The sequence below is a fragment of the Aythya ferina genome, assembly GCF_964211825.1.
Source record: "Aythya ferina genome assembly, chromosome: 8".
NCBI lineage: Eukaryota > Metazoa > Chordata > Aves > Anseriformes > Anatidae > Aythya > Aythya ferina.
In genome coordinates, this window is record NC_140304.1 from 21,849,793 (window position 1) to 21,865,592 (window position 15,800).

Here is a 15,800-nt window from a genome sequence, read left to right on the forward strand (position 1 = left end):
ACATATATGGCCTAAAAAACCCCACAGATGCCTTTTCAGTGATTACAGCTTACAAAAATCATGCGCATATATATCTACACCTCATCACTACAGCCATGTCCAGGAAGGACAAAAGAAATACAAACGAACACACAGTAGGTGTACACACATTAGGAAGCCCCATGGCCAAGCTTGCTTCTTCTATAGCCATTAGACACCGCATCTGAGAATTTCCAAGGAACCATGTAAGAAAGCAAATAAAGCCTACAAGGGACCATCACAAGCTATTTTTCTGTGTTAAGAGCACTACAGATAACTCTTGCATAGAAAGCGAAGCCAGAAGGAACAATAAAAATCCCTGTATATCAAAGTCACTCGTCTTCACACAGTACCTCTAAACTGAGACCAGTAACTTGTTTGACAACACATCTTTCAGAAAGATGTCAGTCTGAATGTGAAAACATGAGAAAGTTGAGAATCCTCACTTCCCTGGCTTGTTTTTCTCATTCTTGCTGTAAAGTACGCGTACCAAACATTAGCTGGGGGGTTGGCAGAGGGGGGTCCTTGGAGCCTCCACGTAAATGCAACAAACTGAACACTGCCTAAGCAGCAGAGGAATCTGCCTTCTGAGAAAATTATTGAATCTCAAGTACCTCTTCAGCATGGATGTGCCACCTTGCTCACTTTATTTCATTACATCTGTCCTGTGAGATATCAAAGCTCAGTCTGCCTATCTCTCATACACGGGCACTACAGCCTGATGATTCCTGTGTCAAGGGGAGGGACATCATTTTGATCACCATTAAAGAGGTGCCCTCGATTTCTGGAATGGAAACTATGGTTGACAACTTCTGCTTCCCAGGAGGAGGATGAAAAGGTCATTTGTGCAGGAGCTACAGTTCTCTTCGGTTTCCCAAGACTAAATGAGCTAAGAATAAACACCTGCCTATTGACTTTCCCTTCCAGTAACTAAACTTACTTCCTTAACCCTTTCTTGGCGCTAGAGGTAGTGTACCTCCAGCATTCAGCACTGGACCCTAAACACTTCACCCCGCATCTTCTGCTGGGCAAGAGAGGAGAAAAAAACAGCACCACGAAGGCTCGCCTGCCAGCTGGCCACCATCTCCTGACCCCGCTAACCCACACACCCAGGGCCAGGCGCATCAGCACCCGAAAGCTGCTGGAGCCAGAGCCAGCAGCAAGGCCGGGGGGGCATCCCGAGCCCCCCACCACCTCCCGCTGGGCAGCAAGGCGAGCTCGGCTGTCCCCTCAGAGGACGGGGCAGCGCAGGGCCCCTGGGTGCCCGGTAAGAGGGCTCACCTTGTGCTCCAGGACGCTGATGTAGCCCTCCAGGAGCCCGGCTCCGACGGGGAGTGCCGGGCGCTGCTGGCCGCGTCCCGGCGGGCGGCTGGGCACCGCCGCCACCTGCTGCTGCTGCTGCTGCTGCTGCTGCTGCTGCTGCTGCTGCTGCCGCGGCTCCGGGTGGCCCCCGCCGCCGATGCCGCCGTACATGAGCAACAAGCTGGTGCACATGGTGGTGAGCGCCAAGCAGACGGCCAGCCCGTGGCGCTGCGGGGGGCAGAGAGAGGCGGCTGAGCGCCGCGGGGCCGGCCGGCAGCCCCGCTCCGTGCCCCGCTCCCCCCCGCAAGTTTCACGCTGCGAGAGCCCCGGCAAAGTGTGCCCGGGGATCGGGACCCCCCCCCCCCCCCCTCCGGTGCCGACCCGCTCCTCTGCCCCGCTGGCAGCCCCCGGCTCTGCCTATTGCCTCCCGCCCGGCTCCCCCGCGCCTCTCCTCGCCATGCACCGTCCCCCTCCGGGCATCTCATGCGTGCGTTTGAGCGAGTGCTGGGGATTGTCGCACCCCCCCCGCTCCCTCCGGCCACCTCCAGCCTCGTCCTTTAAGCAGCTCGGCTTTCCACACGCTCCTTCAAACGCACACACACACGCACAGCCGGATCCCCCGAACGGCGAGCAACACGAATAAAAGAAAGCAGGCGGAAAGTTCTTCGTCGCCGCCGCCTGGGTTTCGCTCGGCTCCCAGCGAGCCCGGGGAGCCGCGGGGTGCGCGGGGACGGATGCGGGGGACCCGGGGCAGCCCCGCTCCCCCCCGCCGGGGCCGGGCTGAGCGGCGGCGGCAAGGCACTCACCAGCAGGCTCTTCATTTTGGCCGCCTCCCGGCCGCCGGGCCTCCCGCTGCCCGCTAGGCTCGGCATGGCGGGGATGCCGCGGCCATGGCTCGGCCGGGGAAGCGGCGCCGTGGCGGGGATGCGGGGGGAGCCGCGGCCGGCCGGACCCCCGGGGCTGCCAGAGCCGGGTCCTCGGCTGCCCCGCCTGCCTCCGCCTCCGCCTCCGCCTCCTCCCGCCGGCGCAGCGGCGGCTGCAGGGCAGGTGGAAGTTAACTTCTGCCTCCCCCCGGCCAAGGGGCTCCGCCGGAGGGCAGCGACTCCGGTTCCGTCCCCGTCCCCGTCCCCGTCCCCGTCCCCGTCCCCGTCCCCGTCCCCGTCCCCGTCCCCGTCCCCGTCCCCGTCCCCGTCCCGCGCAGCCGCCCCCGCTGGCTCCCCGGCAGCGGGCAGGCAGCACTTGGAAGCCGCGCTCCCGAGCCGCACCGACGCCCCCAACTCCTGGTGCGGCGCTGCCACCGCCCTCCCCCTTGCAAGCTTTCCCCGAACCCATTCCAAAGCCTTTCGATCGCAGCTTCCCTCGGTATTTTATCCCGCAGAACTCCAGTTTCTGCCAGGCTTGCTCCCCGTGCCGGCTCTTCGGTTGCTGAAGATGGGCATTTCCCCCCCCCTTCCTTTACAAGCAGCCTTCTGAAGTTTTTTATTGTTCCCTTCTTTGTGCTAATGGTGTGCGGTTCAGTTGTAAAAACTTTAGTCAGGGACCTGGACTTACACAGGCTTCTTGCTCTGGGAATTCCCGCACAGAAATGTGCCCCTTCACAACAAGCCGCTGCAAGGCTGGTTTCTTCCGAAGTTATTAAAATGACAGCATTGCATTAAAAAATAAAATAAAATAAATCTTATCTCCTAATCATGAAGATATTCCTCTCGAAATTACTCATGGAAATAATAGTTCTAATATATGGCTCCACATCTAACCTATAGCTATATCACATTAAGGATCACATTAAGGGGAAAACGATCAGCAGGCTAACTCAACCATGGTCACAATAGCAGCTTTCTCAAGGCTGGAGTCAGTGCAATGCATTTTTTATCTTTACTAATTCATTGGAGGACTAACAGTGAAACAAATGCCATCTCTAGCACTGGCACAGCCTGCAGCATTTGCTGCCTCTCAAGAAAGGAAAAAGAACCAAGAATGTAGGGTTCATCAGCGGACAGCTCCGCAAACCTCTTTTCGCACTTCAGAGAGTGGCCATGCTGCACGCACACTTGCTATTCATTCAGTTTGCCGGTTGAGTTTCAACAGCACAGGTTGTTCAGACAAACGAAGCAATATAAGAAGAAACTTATCAGGTCTTGGTAATTCTTTATGATGTGGTTGCACTTGACACTCAAATTAGTGAAACAAAGGGCCAACTTGATGAATCATTGAAAGCAAATTATCTGTGGCTCTCCAAGGCTTCCCGCAATAGACTACAAAAGGCAGCTCATGCATTTTACAGTGCTGATTCTCAACTATCAGCTAGCAGGTTGCTGGTGACTGACCTTTCCAAGCCTTCCTAATATATTTTGCCATGCCAAACTGGAGCCTCACTTTTATGATTTAGGCTCACAGCCCTATGTTAGACATCTGTTACCCAGTATGTCTGACCAAATTCATTAAACTTATGGGTTTTGGTAGAATAGACCAATTCAAAAATCTTCTGATAAGGGAGACAGACTAAATTTTCTAATTTAATGCTGAGCTTGACTTGAATAATGTCCAGCTTTCTGCTTCTCAAATATTTAATTAGATTGCCATGGTGGTCATAGACAGTATTCTTGGCAGCCAAATGCACACTGAAACAAATACAGTAGTGTAATGTAAATCCTACGGAGGTAGTTATGTGTAAGCATGGGAACTTTAGAAAACATCTGGAAAACAGCCCAGCCATTTAATTTAATTTTAATTCCTATGAATTAATACTTTTAGCTATCTAGAGGCTTGCATTTTAACAGTATGTGAATCCACATACGTGTGTGGGTATGCATCTGAATACCCAGTAGCTGGACCTGAAAAGAGCAGAAGAGCATAGGCTGAACTCATCTTTTAATCAACTTGGAAACAAGTCAATGAAGAAAGTATCTTAAAATGCATCCGACTTTCTGCTTCAACCTATTTATTTTCATTATGTGACAGATACTGAACTGGATTTCTGGCTGTTCAGAATTTCACTGTAGTCCTGTACACCAAAGGCATTGCAGGTGCTTTGTCTCACCCATGCACAGTTTGTCACTTTTGGCTGACACATTTCTCCAAGGTTCAACACTCAGTTGGAGGCAAAGCACAAGCAAAGGCTGATACTGCTCTTCACAGCCCTACTTATGCCACTGTCCATTTATTTCTCTTCCTACTTAAGAACTGGGGGTAAAGACATTAAAATATGAACAGCTGCTTTCCATGACCCAGGAGTAAAAGTGGCAGAATCACTTTTTAAGGCTTTCAACAAAGCCTGACTGAGGGCACTTCCCATCTGCTTGGAAGGGGCTGGGTTGTCCCCTCTCCTGATTCACCCTTCTCACTTTCACCTTTCTGGTAGCCACAGGCTGTCAGAAGAGTCACATGAAATAAAAATCTGCTTGTGGCAGTTTCAGGAGGACCTAAGACACTAATGACAACATAAAAACCCATGTAGCATGAGAAATCCATGTCAGAAATAGTGAAGCAGATGGAGACAAACTTGTCCAAACTGACAAGACTTGAAGCAACAGGGCTCTTAGATGAATTCCCAAATAAAACTGCTCAAACAGCAACTTTCCCTCAGCTGTCTGGATGAATGAAATAGCTACCATTTCATAATGCATTTTTTGGCTTGTCTTTCAGAGATTCCCTTGTATATATAGTATAGATCTAGATATGGGACTATATCTGTGTAGATATCGTATATATAGTTCCTTGTATAGGCTTCCTTGCCTAGATATAAAACACCCTTTCAAACAAATTATGGCTGATTTCTCATGAAGTTCATAAAAAAGCAATGTAGCGTAATCTACACCTTAATATCATGACGAATTCCGAAGATGTTCTCCACATTATGGTTGGCCTGGAATGAAGTGGAAGAGCCTCTTACCCTTCATCCATGCCAGAGCGTCTCAGCAGCTGGCAGCCAAAATGTCATAAGGATGAGGTCAATGTCTGGTGTTTCTGCTGGTGACCCAGATGCTGCCTGTCAGGACATTGTCCCTGAGCACCTTGGCTACCACCTGTGTCACCCCAGCAGCCCCTTGCTCCAGGCCCTACAGTACCTCTCTCCTTTTTACTGCACCTGGAGGCTGTGTCTTTGTGCCTGCAGGTACACAGAATGCCTCCCAACTGGGAGCCTCAGCTACTCTTCAGCCCTGTCACCTCCTCAGAATGAAAGCCCAGACACTCTTAAATGTTTAATTATTTTGTGACTCATTGATGGCAGTGTGGCTTCTTTGCTGAAAGAAAAAAAAAAAAAAAAAAAAAAAAGAAGACTCTTTTGAGAACTGATTCAGCTCAATGCCCAGTTCTAAAGGGAGTAAGAAAACAGAGTTTTGTTTATCTCCCACCCTTCACTAAAGAGTGAGAAAAAAAAAGGATTTGGTGTGATATAAGTAGTTAAACTCTAGGTGAGTTCCACATGTTACTCTGCAGGAGTGCTGAAAACACTTTCATACATTCCCATCATGTAATATGTTTGAAGATGTTTTCCAGAAAAATATTGGTGCCAGAAGTGCTTAAAATAGATTGGAGGGGGCAGGTTAATTGTATCAGGACCACTTTGATATCCTTACGCCTTTGAAATTAAGAATACGAGTTACTAAGATTCAATATGTGGGTAAGCATGAGAAAATATTTGTTAAAAATATAATATTCATCTGAAAGTGACTCTGTTAAAGTTGTATTGTTTTGCCATTTCCATTATATTCTGTCATCTGTGATGCCCCGGATTTGTCTCTTCAAGAGTAAAATCCTGGCCCCACTGAAATTAACTCCTATACATCTTTCATCCCTCTTTGCTTGCTAGGGCAAGGAGCTCGCTAGCAAGTACAAAGCTCCCACTCCTAGCTCTGCAGCCTCATGAGATATGAGCTTAAACCATGATCACTAGCGTAGAACAGAATATTGCTTGTCCTGGGCCTCAAGCCAGTGACATTTGGGAGGATGGCTTCAAGTGCCACATTTCAAGGGGGGAGAAGTAAGCATTTTTTGACTGACTAGCTAGAAAGATGAGACTAAAGGTGCTAAGGAGGTTGCAATATCATGAACGTTTGTGTGGATTAATGAGCAGAGGGGTAGTCAAAGGTATATAGGAAATGAAATACATCACATTGATACTACCTCCATTTTTTAAAATTATTATTTATGTACATATGAAATTTTAACTTGTTTTTCCTGAGAGAAAGGGCTGTATATTTTGCATCACAAACAGAACCAATGGAAAACACTCAGCAGCCAGAAAGTAATGAGCTTACACTATAGATTTTTCAAACTGCCCAGTGATTCATGAAATACTTTTCAAAACTGGAAATACGCATTGAAGATTGGTCAAAAAAGGTAGAAACAATATTATAGTTCAGTCAATACAGTCCCTCCTTTATGAAAGCAGGCTGCCTTTGAACTTCTGACAGAAGCAAACAGTGATAGATGCATAAAAAAATGAAATACTGCATGGAAATAAAAGTGCAAATGAAAACAGAAGGGGAAAAATAGTGAGATAAGATCTGCTGAATCTGCTGGTTTTTACTTTTCTATTTTGTAGTTTTCTCCCCAATCTTGGAAGCATAAATAAAGATATTGAATATTTCAGAAACAATCTATCTAACTCGACTGAGTGGACTCAGCTTTAAGGCTACCTGTGAAACACAGTGCATTGTTCTAATCACCTTTTTTTGGGGGGGGGAGGGGGGGGGGGGGAAACAAGGCACAACCCAGAATACACGACATGCCAGGCACTACATCTGCTTACAGTAGTTCAGAATTCCACATCTGAAGTCCAGAACTTTGGAGGTAAGTAATTAGCACAGGAGGTCACAGGCGGAGGGTTCCCAGTACAGCACATGAAGCCAACAGCCATGAGCAGCAAGTGTTGTGCATGGCCTGTTGTGTTACAGCACCGTGCCAGCACAAAAGCAGGAAGACTTTCATAATCTCTATGCAGAGAACAAGTCTAACACATGGACTAAAGCAACTGAGGACATAATTACTACAATTTGGTGAGAGACCAGATATATCTGAATATTCTAGGTGTACTTTTGCTGTAAGATAGGAGATCTCAACAGGATCCTGAATGTCTGTGCATGCCTTTTCCTTTCCATAAAAAAACTATGCTGATGGGAAGTCAAATTGTTAAATGGAGCAGAATTTCAAAACTTTTAAAAAAATCACTGAGCAAATATCAGACATGAAGCATTACAGCAAAAAAGGAAGCAAAGAAGGATAAGTGCTCATTATGGATTGGTTTGCAGTTCTTTATGTATCATTAGAGAGTCGATAGAAAACTCTCCTGCTATTACTAACACAAACACAAACATCACTTATGATGACAGGCTGAACAACAACCAAAGCAACAAGGGGATCCATTACCATCAAACTGAAAAGGCACAGTCACAGAGACAAGTAAAGTCCTTCGGTGGTCAAGCTATATATATCTTAGCTTGGTAATAGCTGTTTTTCTCATCTACGAATTTACAGAAACCATCCATACTATTCACATATTCACTATATAAGCATATATGTAAATTCAGAGTAATAAATCAGTAAATGTACAGTGTGAGAAGAGCTGCCAGTGACTCCTATCATAGCTCAGCAATTTCATGCTTGCGTCCCATGTGCTTCTATTTCATTAAAAATAGTATTTTCTACAGAAAAAAAAATAAATTTACAGGCTGTGCTCTGTAGTAATTTAATGTTTCCTATTTCAGCTTTGTAAGACAAAGTAGACAACACATTTAATTCACAGAGTGGTTAAGTTGAAATCATGTAGTCGCCTTCTTTGTTATGTGAGAATTTCTTTCATTTACCCAGAATACTCCAGGTACAGATCTGAAGGACTGAAGTCTTTGGGCATTGACCATACTCCTGAGGGATCCCAAGCATTCCTGTTTCCCAGGGAAGTCGACAGCAGAGAGGTTCTCTGCATTCAAGTGAGTTGGTGAAAGGTGGTGATAGATTTCTACTAGGAGACAACAGAGAGCATGAGTCCGAGATGCAGTCGTTTGAAGGAATGGCCATGGTGACCTTGTTTATGCAGCTTGCTTAATTAATTGCAACAAGAGAGTACAGAATGGCTATACAATGATTCCCAGGCCTCATTCTGCAAACAATCCCAGACAACATTTCTAGCCAAGATGAATAAGCATTACAGGAACTAGAATGAAACAGTGGGAGAGTTTCTTTGCTGACGTAGGTATCTCACTGAATGTTTCAAAGCAGCTGCTAAAACAGATGGATTGTCCTCCTTTGTGATCTGCTGTGTCCTTGTTTAAACATTTCTGCCTTATTATTGATATTTGTCACTCTTAAACAGACACAGAAAACCAGCTTTCTCTGTTTCATGGAGGATAGATATCCTGGTTGTCTACTGGCATCCTCAAATCATGGCTTAGAGCAAATCCATGGCTGCATACACTCATTTTTCTCTCTTACACTTCAGGGCAGACGACCAAGTCCAGCTCAGCTGCAGAGCTGGATCCAACACTTCCTGCAGCAGCTGTACCTTCCTTCCCTTGAACTGCTATCAATACTTGTTGTCACATTCCCCCTAGCCTTTGTCACCGCCACCTGCCTCATGCTTCTCATTCAAGTGACAGAACTTTAAAATCTCCTGTACTTTTCCCAATCACAGTAAATATTTTTTCAAGTTGATGATTACCTATCTAGTCTCTCCAATAAACTATAGTGCCAGGAAGATGCTGACTTGACTTTTGCCACAGTACTTTTACTGCCTTCTGGTGATTTCCTTGGTGCAAATTGCAATTGGTCTTTTGTTTTGCTGAATTTATCCAGAGACCAAAGCGTTCTAATCTAATGCTCCTATTCTCCTATTTATCTAATTGCTTAATTTTTTTTTTTTTTTTTTTTTTTTCCCCAGGTTTAATTACAGTTTACAAGTGATTATTATGATTCTTTCTATTTCTCTAAAATAGTTTTTGTTTCTATGGTAAGTATCTAATTTTAGTTTTTACCAAAAGCCCCCAAATTTTGTAAGGCTTGTTCAGTTTTCTTTGTAATCAGTACTGGAAATGTGAAGCTAAGCTCTGCAGGGCATGTGTTGTTTCTGTCCTGAGTTCAAATAAATGAGGCCTTAGGCCATTTATGGTTTAGACCATAAATTCAGATGTCAAAGGAACAGGTGGTAACGTGACACAAGCTGTTCTTGCTCGTTGTATGAGTTTCCTCTGCTCAGTCTCCTACTGCTTTATCTTTGTCACAATCCCGAGTCACTCTCCAACAATGGGTACTCCAGTTTGGCAGGTTCCGTTGCTGCCCATTGATAAATGAGAGCTGCTCTGCTTCTAAGCAGTATCAGTCTGGAAAAGCGTAGAGCTTGGAATCTGAGAGCGTGTCTGTACTGGCACAGTAACTCAGGCACAGCCCCCCGTTACTGTGATTAACCCTTCTGGGATAAAGCGGGCTCGTGTCTGCCTGGCTTGGAGCTGGCACAGAGGAGCTCTGGTCCATCTGTACGCCAGCGCTGGCTGACGAGCAGTCTGCTAGGTTGAAGCACGAAGGGTTGTGGTTCACGATCTTGCAAACAGAGGAATGAGTGCTTACCAGAGAAGTGAAAATAAGGGACACGATACATTAGCATCAAATAAGGTGATAATTTTTCAATGCAGTCACTGATTATGGAGATATTTTACATATACTATTTGACAGCCTGCTAGTGAGTAAGTGTGGATGCTGTAGAGCTTCCTAAGTGAGGAGAGGAAGAATTACCTGCTTGAATTATTAGTTTTGTTTGTCTAGCTGGCTCAAACATTTTAATTGAAGACACTACACACTTTGCCAATTTCCTTAGGATCCTCAAAAATTGTATCCTAAGTATTATTAATCTTCAAACATTGTCTTTACATTAACTAGTCCTCACAAAAACCATGTGCATACATCCCTTTTTACAGAAGATAAGACTTCAAGATAAGAAGACCTCAAACAAATACTGTTTTGGAAGAGTATCTGACTCTGATTCCACACATTTCTAGTTACCATAAATTATGAAACCTCAGAGTCTCTCCTGTATACCCATCAGAAGTTACCAAAAGCTGATCAAACACATTGGAGATCAATAAGTCACTGTAAAAAACGTCTTCTTCATTCTTCCACTAAAGGCAAAGATGAACTATGCACACGGTCATTTGATGAGATACCAGGTTAACCTCTACTAGCCAGACATGTGGTCCAACTTTGCCTTTCAGTTTCCTTTACTCAGCTTCTACAGTGGTCACACAGAAATGGTGGCTCTGGTCAGTGATTTTTGCTCTGCTCTCAGGCAGCAAGGCACAGAGACCTACCAGAAGCCATGCAGAGCTGAACGATAAGTGTCCACGTGCCCGTCATCACTGCAATCATTTCAATTGCTCTGTACCTCCAGTTCTGATTGTCCCAACACATTAGACCTGCAACCAGCACCTGACACACAAACCTTTCTCACATTCCTACCCTCATCTTCAACTAGAACCACCGGCACTCATTTTCTTTGTTCATTTCTTCCTTCTTTCTTTCCTCCCTTCTTTCCTTCCCCATCCCTTGCTCACTCGTGCAGTTGCTGGGCTGGGTCCTCCCTGTCTCCTGCTCTTTCCTACCTCTTACTCAAAGCACGCAGAGCTCCATGATGTAACTAAGGATGGCTCTGCTGGGCAAGTTGCTTTTCAGCAGAGCACTGGTTGATTACTTATCTGTAACCATGTTATTACAGAATGTCTTCTTGATTAATTAGAAATGCAGCACTGTAGGTTTAGTTTCACAGTCAGGGTAATATTAACTAAAATGTAGAAGAAAGAGTGCCCTGTTTGCAGCTTCCCATATTTGAGGGTGAGAGAGAAAGGAGAAAGGATTAGAGTGGGGTGGAGAGTATATGCAACAAACATGGATACAGTACAGGATGAGAAACTGTAGAAGGGGGTATTTAAGGGCTCTGTCAGGGGTAAACGAGGCCCTGTACATCATCACAGGGAGCTAAGAAGTCAAAAGAGATATTAATACAAGTATTATGTCTGAGGTACATGGTTTCACTCACACAAACAGAAAAGAAAGCTCTAGGGCCTAAAGGCAGCCCTGGGCTGCTGAAATTTCAAGCCAGCTAACCAGAATTTACCAAAAGAGGATGGATCTTTGTCTTGTCTTTCATCCCACCCAAAGTTGCTCAGTCTTCAAGCACATGTGGGCTAACCTTTCACTTTTCTGGTCCATTGCCAATAAATTGCTCATAAATCTTGGGATCATTAGACAAGGTTAGCCCTCACATTTCAAAAGGGGAACACCGTTTTTGCAAGCTGTGTTGGCTGTTTTCATGTCTTTGTAGCACTTGATTATGCTAACCAGGTGCTGACCAGCAGACACTTTGCAGACTGCAGGGTGCTGATTCTGGCAACACTGAAACAGTCTAAAACATACAGCAATATGGGCTGCACAGATCCATTTCATTCCTAAATGCAGGTATTAACAAATTGGCAAAGTCATTGGCCAATTGACTTGAAGTATAAGCATTAAAATAATTCATCCTGAACAATGCGTGGTTTTATTTTATGTTTAGTACGGGAGTCTCACCTGCATGAATTTGCTGTGCTTATTTAATATCCTCTTTAAGATGAAAAATGATGCCAGTCCTGTGGTAATAGCATCTTTTGACGCTGAGAAAGCATTTCACTGGATTGAATGGCAGTTTCTCTTTACTATGATAGAAATTTAAAAATTTGCTCTAAATGTATTGCATCAGTTACACTGTTCTGAGCAAGGATGCATACTAATGTCACAATACTATCTCAATTTTGACTTTCGAGGGAGACTAGTCAAGGGTGCCCACTTTCAGTGCTATTTTTGCTAGCAGAAGCAAACCAATCTTTGAAAGACTAATGAGATTGGGTGGAGACTCTAAGACAGAACACATTAGAGCTGAGAGCTTGTATTTGCAGAACTGCCCTGAAAATAGCGTCCCATTTTGTTATATATTAGTAATCCTTTGTAGAATCTAAAAGAGATTCTACAGGATGCTACAGATCCTAAACAATCCCCCAGATACATTGTAGATCAGGATTCAGCCAAAGACTTAGGAGCTGAAGTGATGATAGCTGTGGAACCTCTATGAGTTCTTCATTGCTCATTAAACTGAAAACTCGCAAGTCTGAGGACATTCATGGTGACCTGCATGGGGTACAGCAAGGCTTTAAATGAAAGAAATGCTTTACTCCAGGCCTGGATTTTCACATGATTTTCTGGTGGAATAATTTGGTGAGGAGCATTACAGACTGTTCTGGATGCTATGATCACTCGAGTGATATAAGGAAGTGTCTCTTCCTCTTGTGGTCAAATATACCACCAAGAAAAAAAAAAAAAAAAAAAAGAAAAAAAAAAAGTAAAAAAAAAAAGTAGATCCTTATGAATTCTCAAGCGTTATACAGTTTCTTACTTTTCCTCAGTGTCATGACAGAGTTGGACAGCATGGCACCAGTATTACAATGAGTAAGTCTTTGCCTCTACAAACAGAAAGGAAGTAAGATCTGGAAATACATTCAGTCAAAGTAGGCATCATGTGAGCAACTGTGGCACAGCCTCTTCCTCCATTTCCTGGCTTTCTGCTCTCCCCAGCTGAAACAAACCAAAATGTCAGAACCCTCTTCTACGATATTTTAGACATTTCTTGTACTGCTTTCCTGCATTACATTCACATTGACAGTGCTGAGAGATCATCCTCCCATACTGATCCTCTCCAGTACACACCAACCCTTATTTAAACCTTTCCCAACCTGAGTTTTTGTTACTGTTCTCCCCAGCACCAGAGGAGCTTGGACCTTCTTTCAGATAACTATTGGCAAAGTTTCTTCCTCCGCCAGCTCACTTACAGCTGAAAACTGTGACCTCCATACCTCGCTGCTACAGATTTGGGAAACTGGAATTAGTCCCTATGGCAACAGAGAAATCAGCAAAGTACAGGTGAAATGGTGAGAGGTACCTGATAAACTAAGTAAACAGCTGGTTCCAATTTTTCAGAGGCTTCTGCAATTAAGTGTAATCAGATCATCATTTCCACTAAGACGAAGATTGGAGATAACAGTGCATGGCCAAGGAAATATGTTCCTTGGGTAGAGCATTGTTTGTACACTAGGGCACAGGATTGCCACAAAGGTGATGGGACATTCAATTGCCCCTAGAATGAGCAGTGTCTAACAGGCACTAACTAGTGTCTGTTAACTAGTTCTTGGCAAGCCTTGCCCTTCAGTAACGTGGTAAACTGAGGTATCTACAAAGGGAAAATCAATCTAAAATAAACGAAATGCCGATATTCTATTTTTACATCATAAAAGATGTTGCAACTGAAGGAACTTTTTGCAAATTCATTACTTTAAATTTCCTGTTAAGTTACTTGTATTTATGGACTTGTGACGGGTTTAGATCTATGGTGATGTAAATTAAATACACATTATTGCAAACATTTAGGAATAAAGCCCTCTAGTTACAGAAATTGAGATTTCACTAAGTACTTAGAAGTTAAACACAAAATTAGTAAATAAAGTTTAACAAAGGTAAATTGAAAGGCAAAATGAACTCACTCTGATGAGTTAATGTAATTCCCTTATGTAATGCTAGTTTCCCTACAATAATTAATTTTAAACACTAAACCAGTATGTCAGTTTTTTGATAATTATAAAAATGCATTCATCCATGTCCTTGCAAATTATTAATATTTATCATACGGAATATCCTGTAGACATTAAAAATCAAGGGAGGCAGAGTTTTCAGTAAATTCTTGCACAGCTTTACTGAAACAATAATGGAGTTTTAAATACCTGTGACTCCAAACCAAAGAGAAATACAGGGCTAAATCCTCACGTTCCCTACCCATCATCTTCCTTGCAAATCACTCAGGCAAAATTTGCACTGAACCTTAAAATAAAAGATTTCAGGACTGCAAGTGTGTGATACTGCCAGGTATCCTATGTGCTCACTTCAGTTTTGTTCCACTTCACAGAGCCAAGAGTATCAAGGGTTCTAAAGGGATGAGGCCATAATGATGTTATAAAAAGATTATGAAAGCCACTGTAGTTCTCTTCCATTTCAGGGATAACTTCAGTGATAAGGGAGCTGCATCATGACACTTTTGAGCTACTTCTCTGACATTTCAGCAGCACTGATTATCAGTAGTTCTGTTCATGGATATTGTTAAGCCTCTCAGCACACTGGACATAAAGCTCCACACTTGTAGGAACTCAAACTCATCATCTGTAGCAATAAGGAGCTTCCCTTAAGTCAGCATGAATCAATGGGGGTTTTGCTTGGATAGAATCTGCTGGATCAGATGCATGTGATCTAGTTATGCATTGGCTTACTGATTATGATAAACCTGAAAAGCAGAAACTGGAGCCAAATATGAAGTAAAGCATTCTGCAGTTTCAAAAAGTTAGTTTCCATCTAACTTTCTTTTCTGTAACAACATAATAAAGCCCAAAATTCACATAATTCACTACTTTCTAAGTGGAAATCCAATCAGCATGTACTTTCTTTCAAAATATAACTCAAACCAGAGGCAGGAAGCAGAGCAGTTTCATGGACTAGCTGATTCTACCATACACAGAATCCCAGAATCATAAAATGGTTGAGACTGGAATGACTCTGGAGGTCATCTGGTCCAACCACCTGCTCATGCGAGGACACCCTGAGCAAGCAGGCTGCCCATGACTGTGTCCAGATTTGAAGATCTCCAAGAATGGAGACTCCACAACCTCTCTGTTCAGGTGCTCGGTCACCTGCGCAGTAAAGAACAAGCACTGATATATGTCTCCGTGTGTGAGAGAGAGACAGAGAGAAATAGAGAGAATACACATTCAAATTTGCTTGCTTGATAGGTTAGGTCTTAAATTTTAGGCAATTTTTCTGAGTGAAGAAGCAGAAACTCACCTACACTAGCAGCAAGGTTTACAATAGCAACGGCCAACAACAATCATCATCTCCTTCCAAAATTATAGGCGAACATCAGTTTACATGCTCACAAAATACTGGGCAAACAGTGTCATCTCCACAGATCTGAGAAAGGGAGATGAATCTTGGTGGGAATATCAGGCAATCCTAATATTTTTGTGGCTAGCTCCTGCAACAAACTGAAGGAGTTGGGTTTTAAGAAGATACCCTGAGTTGTTTTTTTTTTGTTGTTGTTGTTGCTGTTTTTTTCATTTGACTGAAGTAGAACAGCTCAGCTCTGTTTGTTATGGGGACTGTGAAAACACAGAGGAGCAGATGAGGCAGAACAAGATAAGAAAGGACAGAAGTGTATTCCTTGTCCTATCTCTCTACTCAGTAACTAGAGGAGGCAGGAGCCACAGCAATGTCGGTACAGGCAGATGTACAATTTCCCTGTGCAGAGTGATGATGCAGCAACCTGTGCTCCTACAATGCAAATTAACTTCCTGCTGTTTCATATTCCAATGGAAAGATTTAAACCAGGAAGTTAGCTAACATGCTAAATATAGATATAGACTGAG

General features: G+C 43.9%; 1 protein-coding gene across 2 annotated transcripts in view; it reads right to left on the minus strand.

The window, feature by feature from the left end:
- Window positions 1-2,395, minus strand: part of ST6GALNAC5 (ST6 N-acetylgalactosaminide alpha-2,6-sialyltransferase 5) — a 70,765-nt gene extending 68,370 nt beyond the window's left edge. Inside the window, exons 1-2 of one of the 2 annotated variants that reach the window (XM_084527723.1) lie at window positions 2,127-2,395; window positions 1,300-1,548 (exon numbers count right to left, since the gene is read on the minus strand). In XM_084527723.1, coding sequence (XP_084383849.1) covers window positions 1,300-1,548; window positions 2,127-2,192 — 315 coding nt within the window. In that variant the 5' untranslated portion in view covers window positions 2,193-2,395. The remainder of the gene's footprint in view (window positions 1-1,299; window positions 1,549-2,126) is intronic. The other variant, XM_084527722.1, reaches the window with a different exon arrangement.
- Window positions 2,396-15,800: the final 13,405 nt, after the last annotated feature.